Source organism: Gambusia affinis, linkage group LG12 (genome assembly GCF_019740435.1).
Source record: "Gambusia affinis linkage group LG12, SWU_Gaff_1.0, whole genome shotgun sequence".
Classification (NCBI taxonomy): Eukaryota; Metazoa; Chordata; class Actinopteri; order Cyprinodontiformes; family Poeciliidae; genus Gambusia; species Gambusia affinis.
The window spans coordinates 26,773,350-26,792,971 of NC_057879.1; the positions used below are offsets into that span (position 1 = coordinate 26,773,350).

The window sequence follows — 19,622 nt, forward strand, 5'->3', positions numbered from 1 at the left end:
GCAAACTAGCTTGGAAACATCTCAGAAAAACAGAGAACTGGAGGCCTGAGATTTCAGTTTTCAGAGTTTTGTGCCTCTGGTAAGGTGGATGGAAGTGATTGCTACATTAAAACTGATTCTTCCTCCCCCTTAGTATGTTATCTGCTTTTGGGAAAAGCCATGAACCACCTCAAGGGTAAAAACCTTCTGACGGCTCCATCAATCTTTTCTAAAAACCGACGGTAACGGTTTAAGATGCTCACGTTTGTTTTGATAACATTTTCTCTCCTGAATGTTCTGCTGTCTTCCTCTCTGTGAATTGGAGACTTTTTAAATTGTTTTATGAAGTGTTTTGTATTCAAAGGAGTCGTATCAATAAAAATTGGGCTAGCTCCAGCAGAAGAAAAAGTCTAAAAGCACTGAGGGATCTTGTGGTAAGTGCTGTTAAAAAGATGTGAAATTATCCTTTATAGTTACGTCTGAATAACATGTAGCGGTTGGATCCAGTCAGTGGAGAAGTTTTCCCTATTAAAGTGGTGAAAACTGCTGTAATCTGCATGTTGTCAGGCAGTTCCAACATGTGCCTTGGGTTAACTGGTGTTATTACACTCCATGACGCCTCGTTCCTACAGGAGACAAAACGGGTTCAGATAAAGCAGAGCAGACATTTCTAACAGCCTTGTGGAGCAAGAACAAACAAAACTGCAGCAGCCAAGCAAACAACTCCAGCCGCGTCGCAGCGAACGCTCATACCTGATGGCCTCTGAGCAATCATTCATGACTTTAGGTTTAGAAATGAAGCTGAACTTTCACCTGTTAGCTGCAGATCAGGAAAAGGTTACGGTCCTGATGGAGAACAGGGCCGAGGATGAAATAAACACTCAGGGTCTCTGGCTGCAGCTGAGGCGAGGTGGGATGTTATGACAGGACAGACGGCGGTTTGGAAACACGCCTGGGAGACGACTGCAGCCGGCATTCAGGCTTTAGGTCACCGAGCAGCAGGAACGTCCCGACACCAACTGTCACTTTTATCACACTCTAACGTCATTTTTGAAGCTTTTATTGTTAAAAAAATCTACTCAGTAAATTATTATGCTAGAAAATTAGTTGTTTTGAAATACCTGTACAGTGTTTGAAAAAAGAAAATGCATCTCTGACTTTACTTTATCTAAATTACTGAGATTTCTGGATGTTTTCAGAGTTTTCCTTTGGACTTTGGATGATTTCTCAGATTTTCTTGTGCAGTTTGTTTCAAAAACAAGAAATTAGAGGAAAATAAGAAACTGATTTGTGACTTTCAATCAATGCTCCATGACCAAGATTAGGTGGATTTTTTTTTACAGTGTTTGACGTTTTTTCTCAAGGTTCTCACATGTTTAGTTTTTTGTAAATAGTTTAGACTATTGGGACGTCGGCTGTAACAGAGGTCCTTAAAGGTAACTCATTTAAAGGGCTTCTGGCGGCAAACACACACATACACACACCCACACGCCCTCACACACTCAGATCCATCTAAACAGCAGGCAGTCTTTGTGCCGGTACTGGACCTCCACACGCTGTTGCCACCCAAGGTAGAAACCCCCCACCGGCAGGAAGGAGGGAGCCTTTAGACCCACCAAACAGCATGTTGGACAAAGTGCCTGCACAGATCTGGACCTCACCCAGACTCTTTGTACAAACACAGAGCTGCAGACTGCGTCCACTGAAAGAGTTTCTCAGAAACTGAGTCGAGTCGTGACTGAAAGCGAGAACGGTGTTATTCGACCGTCTGATCGGGGAAAGAAAAGTGTTTTACAAGAAAACAGTGAAACGATCTCCCCGAGATAAAACACCAGCTTGTTGGGCAACAAAGAAGATTAAGATTAAATTACTTCTTGCATGCACAGCTAAAGCCCGCTTTGCCCCTCTGCGGGAGGCGGGCTGCGTCCGACCCGCTGTTCGGATTTAGGGAGCAACTTCCTGGTTGCTCAGACGGAGGCAACAAAACACAAACAGAAACTGTTTACACTCAGAGCCAAGACCTAAAGAGTGGAGGAGGCTGAGCCTCAGCTGGCTTCCTGTCCCACAACAAGATCCATTCAGCTCACAAAGGCCTTCGCAACAGGCCTTCGCGTACCTTCCCAACCATTAGTAATCAAAACGCCGCAGAAACAAAACGCCTGCCTGACTTCACTCTGGCATAAAGCTGGATTCAACAGGAAGTCGTTTAGGTTGTTGAGCCTTTTTATTTACTTCTGAATAAAATAAGAAATAATAATTATCTCTTCAAACTGAAGAGATAATTTCCAAAAACATATTGGTATAAAAATAAATCAAAACAACCTTTATTTAAAAAAAATTTGAAATAAAATAAAATACACAATTAAACTTGGCTGATAGTTTAATTCTTATCTAAAAATTTAATCTGCAACAATTATTGATACTTTACAAGTGATCAATTTGTCTCATTTTGTTTAAATTTGACTTTTTTCAGTTTTAGAATAACGGTCATTCTTTCAAATTCAAATATTTCTGCAAATCCTGATTAGGCAGCTAAGAGGAGACTTTTTGGTGCAGAATAATTGAATGTTTTACAAACAACTTTCATCTGAATGCAGTGTAGCATCAGCAGCTGAACTTGATCCAAACAATTCAGAGAAATAATAAAGAAATAAACATTTGAGAAGTTCACTTTGGGAGTCTGCATTATTAATGCAACCTTTATGTGAGCAACAAAAAGTGAATCAGATTAGATTAGATTAGATTATTATTGTGAGGGATGACGCCATAAAGCATGACAAAGTTTAAGACCTTAATGGAAGCTTCTATCTTATTAAACCTTTTTTAATAACCTGGGAGTTTGGATTTGGCTGAGAATATATAACTACTGCCCTACCGACGTAATTAGATCATGGAAATGAATGTTGAGCAACTTCTTGTAGAAAGTGAACTTATACAACTGTCTTTAAAACAACAGGGCACTGCAGAGTAAAAACTTCATTCTTACTGAGGTCAAACTTGTTGTAAGAAGTTATGAATGGATGTAAAAATGCTCCGTCCATCTCATGTTGCACCTGAAACCAACACGGTGGGACGATTTTTCTTTGCACGCCGTACGGCCTCCTTTGTTCTGATCCATTCCTTCCTTTAGTCACAGTTAACTTGTGACTCTTGGAGGAAACGAGGCAGAACAGAATCTCAGCGGATCCCCAGAGGAAAGCTCTCCGGCATGTTTTCACAGAGGTTTGCTGCTGGGCTTTCCTGACCCCAGATGCCTGACTAATTAACCAGGATCGAGACTATTGCGCTGACCTCACGCTCCACCTCTGGGGTCAAGAGGTCAGGGACAAAGTGCCGGGTCTGGATCTGATGACTGCGCAGGCTAACAGCCATACAGCTCTCCTCTGGAGGCTGTCAGCTTAGATCTTATTAAAATGAGGATTCAGGAATTTTCTCTTATTAAAAATAAATAAAATCCTGATGCTTTCTAACCGGCTGCAACCAAAGCCTGTTAGAGGATTTCATTAACCCTGCAGAGGTCCGGCCGTCTGTGTTTTCAATTAATTAGCAACAATGAACACATGGTGTGGAATTATCCCTTACAGTTTGCATATCCGGCGTACATCTGTCAGTTTCATCCATGTCGTTTTAATCTTAAGAACTTTTTGCAAAGAGCTTCAGCAAAACTGAGCTTGCGTCTTGACTCAGGGAGATTCCTGCTGCTGATTCATTTAGACGGAACGGGTCTGGACTCGGTTCCGACGATCTCAAACCCAGCAGGAAACACAATTTCTGGGCAATAAAGAACAGGATGTCACTTTTGAAGTGAAGGGATAAAGTTCCTGTGTTGCTCTGTGTTTAAAGTGTTAGTTCTGAGTAAAGTTGTTGTTTTTCTACAGACGTTGCACAAACACATGCTAATAAACAGAGTCTGAGGATTCTCCAAGAAATCAGCTGGTCAGCAGAACCGACCGGCTCAGAAACAGAATCTTTTCTGATCGGCTGCTCACTGCCACACCACTCTTCAGTGCCAAAGTATTTACTGAGGGAAAACATTGGCTGTTTTATTCAAAGGGTGGCCACAGTCTGTTTAGGCTGTTTCTAAATAATTGTCCCACCTAACTTAAATATTTCCATCAGGAGATGGAAACCATTTGGGATTTGCTAATTGTTGTTCTCATTGAAAAGGCTAACTAGCCAAACAAGCTAATAACAATACAGTTCTTCTGTATTTCACGTAATTAAACAGAATAATGTTTTGTTGTTGTACAGTTTGTGTGGGATTGGATTAGGACAATTCAATGTGAAAAAGCAAAACTGTGGATAAAAAGCTTTCTGTTGTGTTTTGTACATCTGGCAGCCATATTGGATTTTGAGACCAGGTTTGTTGACAAGCCTTTGACTTTTAAAGTCAGAACTACAACAGATATCACTTGGGTTTATCTGTTTGACTTTTTAATGTGCTTGGATTTGCTTGAGACTTTCCCAACTGAATATCTGATTTTTCAGGTTTTCATGAACTTGTGAGCTGAAACCAGAGGATGAACAGAACCAGGCCTGACAAAACGCCGTCTTACTGACAAACTTAGTTTTTAAAATACAGGAGGCCAAACAGGAAGTAAAGCTGAGATTAAAATGCTTCTATCAAATACCAAAACTGACTCCTGAAGAGTGTACGAATTTAAATGTGACAAAACCAAAATCTATTTATTCCAGCACCAAATGGACAATTTAGAGGGAAATTATAAAAGAGGACGTATGTTAAAATATTTAGGATAATAAGTTTGAATATCTTCCTCTCAGTCTAAAACCGAAGCTTAGTTAACATGAAAGTTTCCCAGTTGCTCTGGTGTTGTCGATTGGTAAAACAGAGATTAAATGAACTATTTGTTTTGATGAGGAGGTCCGATCTCCAGTCCAGGAAAACCTGCAGGACCCACATCAGTCCTTAAAGCACACCCAAACAAACGGGAGCCGACCCAGCAGCCTGGTCCTAAACGCTCAGGTTGCTGCGGCTGTCCTGGTTTCAATCTTTCAGCCATATGTTGGACCAGTTCACCCACCACAGGCTCTGGGAGGTGAAGGCGCTGTGCTGGCAAATGTGGCGTCTCAGTTTCTCCAGAAAGTTCTGGGTCTGGAAAAGTTCAATTTGCACCAAAGAGGGAGAACTTGTCCTTTGCCAAACCGGTTTTGTTCTGTTCAGCCGAGCCAACAGAGAGATGCTAATGCAGGACCTGCTGCTGTAAAAATGTACCTCAGAGTCTGAATCTGCTGTTTATTGCTCAATTAGCTAGAAAAAAAATGCCTTTGCTGTGCTTGGTGAATTTTTGAAGGATTTCCAAGGAATTTTGTGTTGAGAATGGCTTTTTGCTTAAGTGTGCAATAAAATCTCCCCAGGACTTGTGCATTAAAGCAATGTGGTTGGTTGCAGGTAGGTACCACATTAGTGGAAACGCAGACTGGCATTCGTGAGCTTTAATGAGCAGATGGTCTCATGTGAGAGCTGGTTTCTTCATCCGCCTCCTCCTCTTCTTCTTTTACACCAGCTCCTGTTTCAGTCGCCTGGATCTGATTACCAACAATCCCTAAATCCGAAGGGAAGGCTTCCTGCCTCGGCTGAAAGTGCCAGCTTGCAGATTTATAGCTCCTCTTGCTCTGTGTCAGGGGGGCAGGGGGTCCCGGCATGTTCCACGTTTTATGGGGGGTCCGCTCCGGGTTGTCCTGGCCCGCCATCAGCAGACATGTTTCTGAGGGTCAGTGATCACCGGAACCGGTTCAGGTTCTGGAGCAGCTGTGCAGAACTCTGGAGGCAAAACGACGGCCAGGCTGGCAGAAAGTGTTAAAAATAAAGCCAACAGCAAACCCACGAGGGTTCAGGTCGCGATCCGAGCTGCACAGCAACACCCAACATGTTGGGCAGCCATGTTCTCCAACAGAACCAACCAGAACCACAGAGCTGCTGGGAAAACTCTGCAGCCAGAACACGAAAAGATTTTCAAGAATTGAAGAGGAAACAATATTTGGTAAGACAGACAGAGAGTAAAGAAGCGTAAACATCGACATTTATGCACCAATCAGAAACGGCTGCTTTAGTTAAATCAATTTATCTATTGATTGTTACTTTTATTTTTTTAATGATTTAATTCCCCTTTTTAATTCTCTCCTTTAATATATTTATATACTTCTATTATTTTCTATTTAGTCTTTTTTTACATCTACTTTTGAAGAAGTTTGGAATTATCTTATAATTATTTTTTAGATATCTATTTTGTTTATCTACATATTTATATTTTTTGTAACTTACTTTCTTAGGGCTTGGAACCCGATCATAACTGCTTGCTGTTGTAGTTTTTTCATTTGATTTTGGAAACTATATTTGCATTTATTTTTGCCATTAAAAAATTGTTCATTTACATGATTAGCTCTTTTGTTTTTTTCTAATTGAATTTAATTAGGACTTAAGTTTTCTGTTTGTTTTTTTACAACTTTAGATTCCACATGTGGAGCATCTGCAGCGATACAGCTGTGTTCCTCTCTTCTTTCAGTGTCTTTATTTTATTATCACTGTTTCAACCATGAACCTGATGTTGCTCTCTAACTACCAGCTGCTGTGAAGGGCCTAGTTAAATCCTCCACAGACTCAGTCAGAAGTCGCACCTCCTTGCCAGGCAGAAACCCTCAGGCTCTTCTGAGGGTTTCTGCTCCGCCCGGCAATTATTCTCAGTTTCACACATCCGTCATTTTCAGACCAACTGAGGCTCCACAAAGTTTCTCAGTTTCTTCCCATCAGGATGAATTCAACGGGTCCAAATCCCCACTGTTAGTTTGACCAGATAACGCACTGAAAAACAAAACAGACCGCATCCAACCAAACAACCAACCAACCATCATCCAACCAACCAACCAATCAACCAACCATCCAACCAAACAACCAACCAACCATCATCCAACCAACCAACCAATCAACCAACCATCCAACCAAACAACCAACCAACCATCCAACCAACCAACCATCCAACCAAACAACCAACCATCCAACAGTCATCCAACCAACCAAACAACCAACCATCCAACAGTCATCCAACCAAACAACCAACCATCCAACCAAACAACCATCCATCCAACCAACCATCCAACCAAACAACCAACCATCCAACAGTCATCCAACCAAACAACCAACCATCCAACCAAACAACCATCCATCCATCAAACCATCCAACCAATCATCCAACAGTCATCCATCCAACCATCCAACCAAACAACCAACCAACCATCCAACCAACCATCCAACAGTCATCCAACCAACCATCCAACCAACCATCCAACAGTCATCCAACCAAACAACCAACCATCCAACAGTCATCCAACCAAACAACCAACCAAACAACCATCCATCCATCAAACCATCCAACCAATCATCCAACAGTCATCCATCCAACCATCTAACCAAACAACCAACCATCCAACAGTCATCCAACCAAACAACCAACCATCCAACCAAACAACCATCCATCCAACCAACCATCCAACCAAACAACCAACCATCCAACAGTCATCCAACCAAACAACCAACCATCCAACCAAACAACCATCCATCCATCAAACCATCCAACCAATCATCCAACAGTCATCCATCCAACCATCCAACCAACCATCCAACCAACCAACCAAACAACCATCCATCCAACCAACCATCCAACCAAACAACCAACCATCCAACAGTCATCCAACCAAACAACCAACCATCCAACCAAACAACCATCCATCCATCAAACCAAACAACCAACCAACCGCCATCCAACCAACCATCCATCCATCAAACCATCCAACCAATCATCCAACAGTCATCCATCCAACCATCTAACCAAACAACCAACCAACCGCCATCCAACCAACCATCCAACCAAACAACAACCAACCATTATCCAACCAACGATCCAACCAAACAACCAACCAAACAACCATCCATCCATCAAACCATCCAACCAATCATACAACAGTCATCCATCCAACCATCTAACCAAACAACCAACCAACCGCCATCCAACCAACCATCCAACCAAACAACAACCAACCATCATCCAACCAACAATCCAACCAAACAAACAACCAACCAACCATCCAACAGTCATCCAACCGACCAACCAAATATCCATCCAATCATAAATACAACCAACCAAACAACCATCCAACCAACCAACCATCCATCAAACCATCCAACCAATCATCCAACAGTCATCCATCCAACCATCTAACCAAACAACCAACCAACCGCCATCCAACCAACCATCCAACCAAACAACAACCAACCATTATCCAACCAACGATCCAACCAAACAACCAACCAAATAACCATCCATCCATCAAACCATCCAACCAATCATACAACAGTCATCCATCCAACCATCTAACCAAACAACCAACCAACCGCCATCCAACCAACCATCCAACCAAACAACAACCAACCATCATCCAACCAACGATCCAACCAAACAAACAACCAACCAACCATCCAACAGTCATCCAACCGACCAACCAAATATCCATCCAATCATAAATACAACCAACCAAACAACCATCCAACCAACCAACCATCCAACAGTCATCCAACCAAACAACCATCCAACAGTCATCCAACCAATGATCCAACCAACCATCATCCAACCAACGATCCAACCAAACAACCAACCATCAAACAGTCATCCAACCAACCAACCAAATATCCATCCAATCATAAATACAACCAACCAACAAACCATCCAACCAACCATCCAACCAACCAACCAAACATCCAACAGTCATCCAACCAACCAACCAACCAACCAACCAACCAACCATCATCCAACCATCCATCTATCAATCTCTAACAGATTTTCTACCTGAGGTCTCCTCAGCTGCAGCTGCCACTTTAACATTTTGTTGAGGATAAAGATGAAAATCTGGTGAACAGCTCTGCATTTAAAGACGAGTTTTTTATCAGAACACATTTGGGTCAAAGGAAACCAGAGGCTGGAGATCCAAACACAGACCTGATACATTTTCATCCACCACACAACTGGAAACATTTATCTAATTTTCTGCTTACATGTTATCTTCTTGCTACCACTTCAAATCAAAGTATTAAAACAACCATGAAAATTTATATAATCTTATATTTACATATGCAAAAATGTCAATGCCATAAGCAGGCATTTAAAGATGATATGTTTAAGTTATTTACAGCACATTATATAATTTTACAAAATTATATAAAATTTTCAACCTCTTCCCCAGAAAGGTATGTCAGCTGTTTGTTATTATTGGTAATTTATCTAAAATCTCTGAGAGCTCGTCAGCTGTCTGTGGAGTTCTCCAGGGCTCCGTCTTTGGCCCACTTCAGTTCCTTCACATTTCTTTGTATTAAAGGACATCATAGAAATATATTTTGAAAGAAAAGTTCTGATTGTCCATTTAGCAAATCAGCTGTTAAAAAAATTCACATATAAAACATTTAAAACATATTTGACATTGAAGTAACTAGACTAAAGGGTTGGCGAGGAGTTTTACAGCTCAGTGTGACATTTACTCTGTTTTAGCAGACAGTAAACCACCAGGTTGTGTTTTAGCTGAAACTACAGTAGAAGGTCACGACTGCGGTCTGTGGTTTCTCCTTCTTGGCCGACCTCACTGTTCTGCTGTCATGGAACAAAAACACAACCAAACTCTTTTCTTCCTCTTCAGGTCACATTCTGTGGCACACTAATAGTTTTATAAACTCCAGGCCTCTAAAATGAGTCTAAAACGTGTTAAATCCATAGGAAATAATGATTTCCTTCCTGAAAAGCAGAAGTTTTGTTGTAGCAGTAAAAGTCAGAGGAATCAGTGACACGTGAAGGAACACAAAGCAGATCTGCAGACAGAAACGCAGCTTTGTGCAGCAGTGGGACATGTTTGTGTTTACGCCTGCTCTGCCGCGCCACGGCGTATATTCCTCCCACTGACCGACATCCTGCCACACAAAAGGCCTTTCTGCTCCCTCAACAGAAGGACGGAGACAAATTACACCAGCAGACGACCGAGGGAACATGTGAAGAGAGACTGCATGCGGCGGCACGCAGCTTTCAGAGCGTCTCACTCACAGCAACGCCGGACAGAAATTCTACTGGGTTTAACGTTTATCGGGTTAAAGACGGTCAAAGCAAACCGAGTGCAAACCTTCTATTAAAATACATCTTTGATCCGCTGCATTGAGTTCTTCATTTACAAAGACCTAGACATAATACCACCTCCACCGAGCTTCATGAAGCTAAACAGTTCTTCATGGTTCCATTTCATTCCTTATCTGATCTGCTGCTTTCTTCAGCTTCAACCTCACAGACGATTCCTGATGTTCAGGATAAACCTCAATGTTTGATGACAGTCAAAACCATTAAGAACATTAAATAGTTAAATATGATGGTCATAATTTCCTTCAAATGGTTATTTCTGTAATAAACATATTAGAAATCATCCTTTTATCATTTTATGTGGGAAAAAAACATTTTTAAAGTTTTTAAATGAATTTGTTTCTAAAGATCTATATGTTTTGATTATGAAGTTAGTAATTTATTTCATTATTTCATTTTTCTTTTAGGAATTTATCTTGTTTACATCCATACTAATATTTTTATTTTTCATAAATTACCTTTGGAATCATATTTAATAAATTATATTAAACATCCAGTTGAGTCTCGTTTGTCAGATTAAAAGTATTTTTTGAAAATAAGAACCTTTTATGACACATTAAACAAACTTTTCATTAAGTTTCTGTAATTAAACAGTATTTTTGCTGGTTTGTTGTAATATTCTAAGTTTGATGTTCTGTTTTCATTAACAGAACATGGGGGTTTGGGTGGTTAAGTGGAAAACGGACGTAATTAACTGAAACAAAGGCAAACATAATCTATAAAGTAAATAGAATTTTTAATATTCAAATTTATTGAATTAATTTGTAGAGTTGCTATTTCTAAAAATAACAACAAACTTACAACTTATATTATTTTCTATCTTTTTGCGTGAATATTTTATTAATTTGTTACACAGAAACCGAAGCAGCTGTTAACTTTATAGGCTGTAAAACGTGTTTAGGTTGATTTTAAAACCGCCACATGTGTCTGATTATCCGATGAAACGACCAGTTTTCAACTCAACGTGCCTAATTGTCAGAAAACTGCTGGACTCTCGCCTCGAGCAAAAGGCTGAGACTCAGCAACCGTCTCCAGCGTTTCAGTTCCAGCCAAAATGACCGACAGTAACACGACTTATCCGCCTAAACAAGCTGAAATAAATCATCTGCAGTCACCCACACAGGCTGCCGCCGACGCATCGACTTCCTCCCACCAAACGGACAAACGTCTGGTGGAGGGACAGGCTTACGACGCCACCGGCTGCTTTTATGCACACTTTTATATAATCATACGTATTCTGGGAAAATTACAGCCGTTTGCGGTTTTTACTGAAAGTTGGCGTGGAAGAGACCACACAGCTGGCCTGAGAGCGAGATGCCAGGGAACAAGTATCAGCTGCTAGAGATGCCAGGTGAGGTTCGGTGGAGAAAAGTTTTATTTCTGTTAAAAAAATATCTGAAGGGCCAATTTTACTAAAATTAGCCGATTTATCCTCATTCAGAACAAGTTACCTTTATCTGTGTAGCAGATTTCAGCAGCAGGGCAGGTCAGAGGTCATAAAACATCATGTAGTCGTCATAACAATCATAAATATCAAATATATTGATCAGTGCTAAATTTACTGCTAATCAAAAGCAGGTCTGACCAGGTGGGTTTTTAGCCCCGACTTAAAGGAACTCAGTGTTTCGGCTGTTCTGCAGTTTTCTGGAAGTTTTGATCCATTTTTTAGGGTGAACACGCTGTTGCAGTGATCAATGTGACTGAAGATAAAAACATGGATGAGTTTCTCTGATGCTCAGACATCCTGGAAATGTTCTACCGGTAATAGAAGGCCGACTTTGTTACTGTCTTTATGTGACAGTTTTATTAAGGTTCCAATTAAACAATCCAGAGCGATTCTCAGCTTTTATGTGTTTTTTTTTCTGAGTATCGGTGATTCTGTGGAAAACGACCCGGATGACCCACCTGATCAGGACGCACTGGTTCTGCTGCCTCCTCCACAGCGAGCGGTAGCAGTCGTTGGCCACGGCGAAGATGTGTGGAGAGATTTCACCCAGGTGGTGGCGGCTGTAGAGCTCGATGCTGGGCCGGTCGTACAGGCCGGGCAGAGGCTGGTACGGGTTCACCGCGGCCAGGATGGAGCCGATGTACGTCTGAGGAGCCGCAAGGAGAGAGGAACGGTGAAGACAGGCAACATGCAGCTGAGGAACGACTGGAAATCATGGTGTGAAATGTTCAACGGTTTAAATTTACAAAAGTCTTAAAAATGTTTATGTTACTGTGAAGAAGGAGGAATTATTGTCCCATGCTTTCCCAGCATATGAAAACATAAAGCTAGAAACTCTGAGGTTCTGCACAAAACCTGAGCAACCAACATTCAGACGCTTGTGACCTTTAGCTTTTCTTTTTTCCCCCAAACCTCTGCAGCAGCAGATTGCTCCAAACCAGCGTCACATTTCAGAGTTCAAAGCAAAATGAACCAAACTGCTGAAATAGAAGCTTGTGAAGCCAAAATATGTCTTGGCTGCAGCTTCGGTGCTGCGGTGGTGACTAAGAGGTATAAAAAAAAATCCCATCTGCATGCATCTGGGAGAAAATGGCTGGATAACGCTCAGAAACGCTGCAGCAGCAGAACCAACCCAACCAGAAGCAGCTGTTCTGAGAAGACTTTGCTTGTTTCCAGGAGAACATCAGAGGAAAACAGCATGAAGACCAAACACAGCAGAAAGGACAAGCAGGAGCTGTCCACTCCATTATCTGATCCGAAGGGCAGAGTGCTAAGAATAGAAACGTGTGGAAGCCGCTGCTCAGGTCAGGTCAGACACTAAAACAGGAAATCTGGCAGAAAACATGAGGAGACGTTTCTGCAGGTGAAACCTGAGTCTGAAATTCATTTATTGCTTCTCTTCAGCAGAGAAAGAGAAGCTGGTAAAGTTGGATGATGGATGGAGTAAAACCCTGGAGCTGGAGGTTCACCTTCCAGTGACTCTAAACATTTTTTACATTAGCTGAATATCAGAAACGTTTTGAACACATTTATAATAAAAACACAGATATTAACTAGAATGAAACTGCTGAGTTTTCTCCCAGTAAACAGTGTTTTAATCTTGTTATTGTTGATGGGGACATTTCACCATGTTCTGTTCTGATCAGATTCAGGATGTTTTCTATGATGCAACCTGGACTGAAAGAGAAAATCTCATTACAGCAGTAAGTGCACACTGTTCCCATAACAACAGATTAAAGCAGGGAGAATCAATCGATGCCTCAAGGAGAAGAAGAAGAAGAAACGCATTATGTAGGAAAAGCAGGTTGGACATTTTGATCTGGAGAACATCTGAGTTCTCTGAGGTCAAACAGCTCGACGTTCTGAGACCTGAAACCGTCGGAGACAAACAGACACAAAGAGAAACAGATTCAGACAGACTGGCTGTCAGCTTCACCCTGCAGCGTTAGCTCACACACCCAGAGACAGAGGTTTTCTGCTCAGTATTAATATTTCATTCCTGTAATGGAGTCAGACCTTCAGAGAGCACTCATTCAGTTCCCTGAGTCGTCCTCCTATAAGATCAAACTGCTTTGTTCTGTTTTTTATGGTGCAAACTGTTCCAGGAAGAACCGACTGGAAACACGTCAAGGTGCCTGTTTTACTGATACAGACTAAACTCTGCATGCATCCACCCACAGCGCTCTGGCTCCAACTGGTGAGGCACCAGCAGGAGCTGCAGAAAAACCCGCCAGCAGACGCAGGATGAATGGATCTGCTGCTGCTGAGGCACGGTGGAGGAAACCTTCCACAGCAACACAAGGAGGAAGGAGGAGGAGCTAAGAAAAAGGAAACTGCTGCAAAAGCTTCACAGGGCAAACTCATCCTTCTTTCAAAAATTAAAATGAGGTTTCAGGTGAATGTTTCAACCCACTGGGTTTTTTAACTTCTTTAGGTTTGTGAATCTGATAAATTCCTCTGGGAAACAAAAGTCTCTCACCTGGTGATCACAGTCTAGATCATCTGGTTCTGTTGCTAATTGCAGCCTGCTGGTTGCCAACTCCTAAAATGTCCCTTAACTCAAAACATTTCTTAGATATTAATCCCTGACTTCAGACATTGTGACCATATTTCATCCTGACAGATGACAACATGCTGAAACTCTGCCGGAGCAAATAGATCTCATCTACAAAGCAGATTCTATCCACTGATGTTCTACGTTTTTCTGCAGCTGCATCAGTTTTATTCTCCTTCTCGTTTAATGTTTCTGTAGAAAACTTGAGTTTTACCTGAATACAGTTTGTTTTTACCTTTAATTATTAAACAGCGTTTCAAGATTTGGCACTTAGACGGAGTAACGTCACATCTTCAGTATTTATTTATTCTTTATTCTTTCTCTAAGGATTACTTACTTAAACTGTATGAGAAAACTGCAAGAACATTTTTGATCTGATTGCAGGAGGAAAACAAAGTTGCCATGAACTTTCAGACTGTTGTCACCAACCTGGTTTGTCTTATAATGAACATGAGAAACACAGCAGTCTAAACTTACCTGAGTTACTCATTTATGTTGAGTTATATATTTCTATAAATGTATTTATCAGTCTACCATCTCACACCAACATTGCTGTAACAGTCTGAAGTGGAGAAGCTGAACATAATCACATTTTGTTTCTTCCTGTATTGCTTCATTCCTTTCACAGCAAATCATAAAAATCCATAAACACAGTTTCATAAACGGTGCGTAAAACAGCAGGTGAGTGTAAGTTTTATGCCCTTTTATTTCCTCGTTTGGAAATAAAAACTATTTATGAGTGAACATGGAGCCAGAATTCGACCGGCTCTGCTCTGAGGTGGAGCGCCGCCATCATGGCCGACTGACCTCCTTTCAGCCCAGATGCAAATCCACTGGAATGAACGTTGGGCTGACGCATTTACATGACAAACACAGGGCCCAGACAGCAGGGGATGCCTGTACCGAGGCACAATGGATCATAACTCAGGCAGAGCTGCATGCAAACACAGAGCGGCGTCTCAGGTGACAGAGTTAAAGGGACAAAGCAGAGACGTTTCCTCTGCAGGAGGTAGAAACAGGAGGCAGTTGGTCTCTGAGGGGCGGAGTCTTTGAGCAAATATTTTCAAATCCTATTTGGTGGTAATTAGCAAAAACACACAAAGAAATATCTGGTAACTAGACGTCATCATGGTTGGTGTTTGTTTACATTCTGGATGCTTTCAGCCGGGATCCGATTCAGTTTGACTGAAATGATAAGAGTTAAAATCAGGTTTCAAATCAAAGCTTGGGGATTATAATCCATGATGAATAAATTATCCGCAGGCGGACAGAAAACTCCACCTTTGACAAGTTACCCAATCAAACAGTGATGCACATCGATGCCAGCAAACAGCAGCAGCTTTGCTGGTTTTTATGAGTCAGTCTCACTTCACACCTGCTCCCCGACTCGGACGTGAATACTTTCCTTAACAGCCTCAGAGAAATAAAACTGAGATGACCAGAAGGAACATCAGACCTGATTTAAAGGTTTCAATTTAGTGTAATTTTGCTTTTTAAAGTATCCTTGAAGTTTTTGCAAAAGCAAAAAAAAAAAAAAAATCTGACAATATTTAGAAAAACACAAGCTGACTGGTTGATTATGGAAGTTACAACTGCAGGAAGGTTTGCTGAATAAACAAACTGCCTGTTATTGGATCCTTAAATATAAACGTCAGTTAAAGGTTTTTACAAGCTGATCAGTTTTTCAGAGTGAATCTGAATCTGCTGTCCACGCAGTTACAACATCCAGTCCTGACAGAGTGACATGTCTTTAAATGTTGCAGAAAAGTGTCAAACATTTTCTGTTGCTTTAACTGTAACGACGATCCGAGTCGTTTCCAGGCTGAAACAGATCTGATGATCTGCTTCCCTGAACCTGAATCCACGGGGAAACATTTCAGGAAAGTCACGTTTGGCTCAACATGCAGCCATGAAGCCTCTGTGTTCACACTGAGCGCTCACCAGAGCAGAAAGCTTCAGTCCGACCTTAACGTGATGAGTTACCGCCGGTCGGACCCTGATGTGGGTCCGACTTGGTACCGGTTCCTCTCAGAGCCTCCAGGATCATTAACTGCAACTTTAACTGGACAGAAACTTTCCCCCTGATGGAAACCAGGAACTCCAGATCCACTTGTTAAAGTTTGAAGTGTTTCTGACAGTTGAGACGGTTTTTAGCGGGACGGGTCCAGCCTCCAGAAACATAAACACTGGGAATTGTTTTAAGTTTGTATTTTCAAGTCTGAACAAAGTTTGATCCACAAATTAATCTACAGTTTAAAACTGAGCTGGTTTTAAAGGCTTGTTTGCAAACATGTTTTTCTTGTCACTTTTGCAAACAATTTACTTGTAATTTTTATCATCTCATTATATTATGTTCTTTATTATCTGCATTTAAGTTGGTTATTCTAATAATGCCGTTCATATTTGTTCTTGGAAGTGTAAATTTGATCATTTCCTAGTAAAAAACAAAATTTGATCTGAACAAACTCCAAACACTGGATCTAAAATGGCTGCCTAGTGAATTAAAGCTGATGATGGCTGCAGGTCTTATGGTTTGTTTCTGTGATGCTGATCAATGCTGATGGAGGATGAATCTTAAATGTCTCTTCCCTTTCATCCAGCTTGTCAAACTCGGTTAAGTCTCTGGTATTTGAACAATGTTTTACTAAGAAAAGTTTTGTATTTTATGTTTAATCCAGCAGTGACGCTGATAAATGGAGAGATGCGGTCAGGCGAAACACTGGCTGCTCTTTCATAAGGGATCAGATGAATGGAGGTGACCGTAGAGCGGCTCTGTGTTTACAGAGAGGCGTCAGTCGCTGCTGACGGTGGCGGAGCTGCAGATTCACTAAACATCAGATCTGCCTGAGCCGGCCAGAGCCAGAGGGGGAAATGAAGACCAGATGGAGGAGGAAAACCTGGCTGACAAAAAGACCAAACGGACGAAGTGAAGTTACCGCAGACATTCCTACAGTTGTTACATTTAAAGCGCTCGCGATGCGCCGCCTGGTTTCAGGCCGGCTGCTCAGGGGAAATGAGTGGATTTCTTCTCTGGTTCTCACAGGTTTCCTCTCAGCAGATCACAAAACAAGTTTACTGAACGGCAACACCGTGAAATTCTGCTTTAGTTTTCAAACTGGACCACAAAGTTACTTTACAAATGTGAAAACAAAGTAAAACTCATTTCACCACATAAACTGCTGCACAGATTAAACTAGGTTCTGCAATGTACAAACAAAGCATGTAGAATGTAAAAACATTAATAAAGACTGCAGCAGATTGGACTCACTGACAAAACTTTGTGTTTGTAACACAATGAAATAAAATAAAAGATCAAAACTGGAATAAACAGGAACTGACAGTAAAACTTAGGAATAGTTGCTGGGATTACATCCAAAATTAGCTGCTGATAATAAAAGTAATGGATTACATATTGCACAATATGATGCAGCATGTGCAACACAGGCGATATTTACATAACGTATAATATCACAACAACTAATTCAGACGCAACACTATGCAGACACTCTGTCTGCGCTTATGAAGATAAACACGCTTCTGGAAGCCGGATGCTTGAAACTGAAACTGACAGCTTGACCTACTTTATGGTCAGTTGATCCCTGAATGTGTGAAAAAAGAAAAGATAACGACGACAAGGAAAAGTAAAGAATCCGGATGCAGTTCAACATTTTACACCTCCGATCCCAGGATACATGAACTGTTCACAACAGATTCTTCATGACACACGTCAAGATATGAAACAGTCTGACGGCAGCTTCACGGCTTTTTTCTTGCCTGGATAAAAATGTTTTGTTTTTCATGACAAACTCCTGAAAACACATCAAGACGCCTGGTCACATAAAATAAGGTGAATACTTTTATGTTTCAAGTTAAAATAGTTTAAAACTGTATAATAACCAAAAATAATGTAAAGTTTTTGTATTTCTAGCCAGAAGAAGAGCAGCTTGAGATGAGATTATTGTGTTTGGAAGCTCAAAACTGAAAACATGCCAGCAGAGATCTGGTCAGGAATGGGTCTGATTTGGTTCCAGAACCACCAGAACTGAACTGACAGAGCAAATCAAACGAGGGAGTCTCGCTCCAGACAGAAAGACGTTTTAAATCTCTTTCTTTAAGGGCTCATTTTAAGAAAACGCGTCTCCCAGGAGCTGGGTAAGCACTCCTCCAGATATTATGAAAGCCAGATTTGGATCCAACTAAAGCATGGACTGTACCGGTCCCAGCGTCAGTCCAGTTTGGTTCTGTTTTGATAGCAGAACCTGTGAAAGCGGAGCAGCCGCTGCCTGCTGCAGTCCGTCTGTCAGCAGACCGACAGCAGAGACTCGTAATAAAAACCCAGTTACTCCGATCCACACACAACGCCGACCCGGAAGAGCCTTCATCACCACCACCACACTGGGATGATGAAGAGGAGGAGGAGGGCCCAGTGGGTTTTCACGCTGGTGCAGCGTTTCCCTCTGACCTTCCATCGGGACGGTTTGAGTTCAGCTGAAAGCGCTTCCTGTTGGCTCTCTGTCCTCCGGCCTCCTGCAGAACAAACACTTTCTGTCCGACTCCACGTCTTCAGTCGTCTCACATTTCATACAACCAAAGCTCACAGGCATATTTTACATTTCCCAGATTCCTCCCTAATCAAGGATGTCTGTGGGAAATTTGTACAAGATGTTCTCTCACATGTTTCCAGGCAGAACAAAACATTTTAGGACTATTTTTAAAGCACCCCCATAACTATTGACACCCTGAGAAACGGCGTGTAAAAGACCTGAAGGGTCTTTACTGCAGAACTAACATCTCACACTGGAAACGTCAAGAATCCAGTTAACAGAGAGAAGCTTTGAGGAATACTTTCCAACAAAATCACAACCTGTTCACACCCCTGTGGTCAGACGTTAAACAGAGACACACAGCAGCTCTCAATAAAACTACCAACATTTCTAACAGATCAAGCAATTAAAACATCCGACTCGATTCAATAAGCTGATAAAATATGAGTTAAAAACAAGAGTGAGCTTCATTTGTCTGTAAATAAAACTAAATTGTTGGAAGAACTCGAAGTGGAAAGCTTCAGATCCTGTAGATTTTCATGTTGATGGAGAAGAGGAAGAAAATACATTTCCCAATTTCTGATTGTTTTAATTAGTTTGTGTTTGGATGTAAAACCAGGAATGGAGCGTTTGGGATGTGATTCCTTCATCAGTTCATAATTATAATTTTCATTCAATATTTACATCCAGATTTTCTGTCTGGCTTCTTCTGGTGCAGAATTATGATGCAAGTGATGCAACAGACGGATGAAAAGCGACATGAGCGTTCAGACTGATTCTGATTCTGATCCACATCAGGAAGTGAATTAAATCTGATTTTTGGGGTGAAAATGTTTTTCCAAACGTTTGTTTCTGTTTTCCACTGCATTGAGGAAGAAACTGATGATGAACTCTTCAGCAGAACGTTGAAGACG

At 41.3% G+C, this 19,622-nt stretch overlaps 1 protein-coding gene across 1 annotated transcript in view; it reads right to left on the minus strand.

The window, feature by feature from the left end:
- myo10 (myosin X) overlaps positions 1 to 19,622 on the minus strand; it is a 101,801-nt gene that overhangs the window by 44,076 nt on the left and 38,103 nt on the right. The window contains exon 4 of the mRNA XM_044135343.1: positions 12,069 to 12,256. Within this exon, the coding sequence (XP_043991278.1) occupies positions 12,069 to 12,256 (188 nt within the window). The remainder of the gene's footprint in view (positions 1 to 12,068; positions 12,257 to 19,622) is intronic.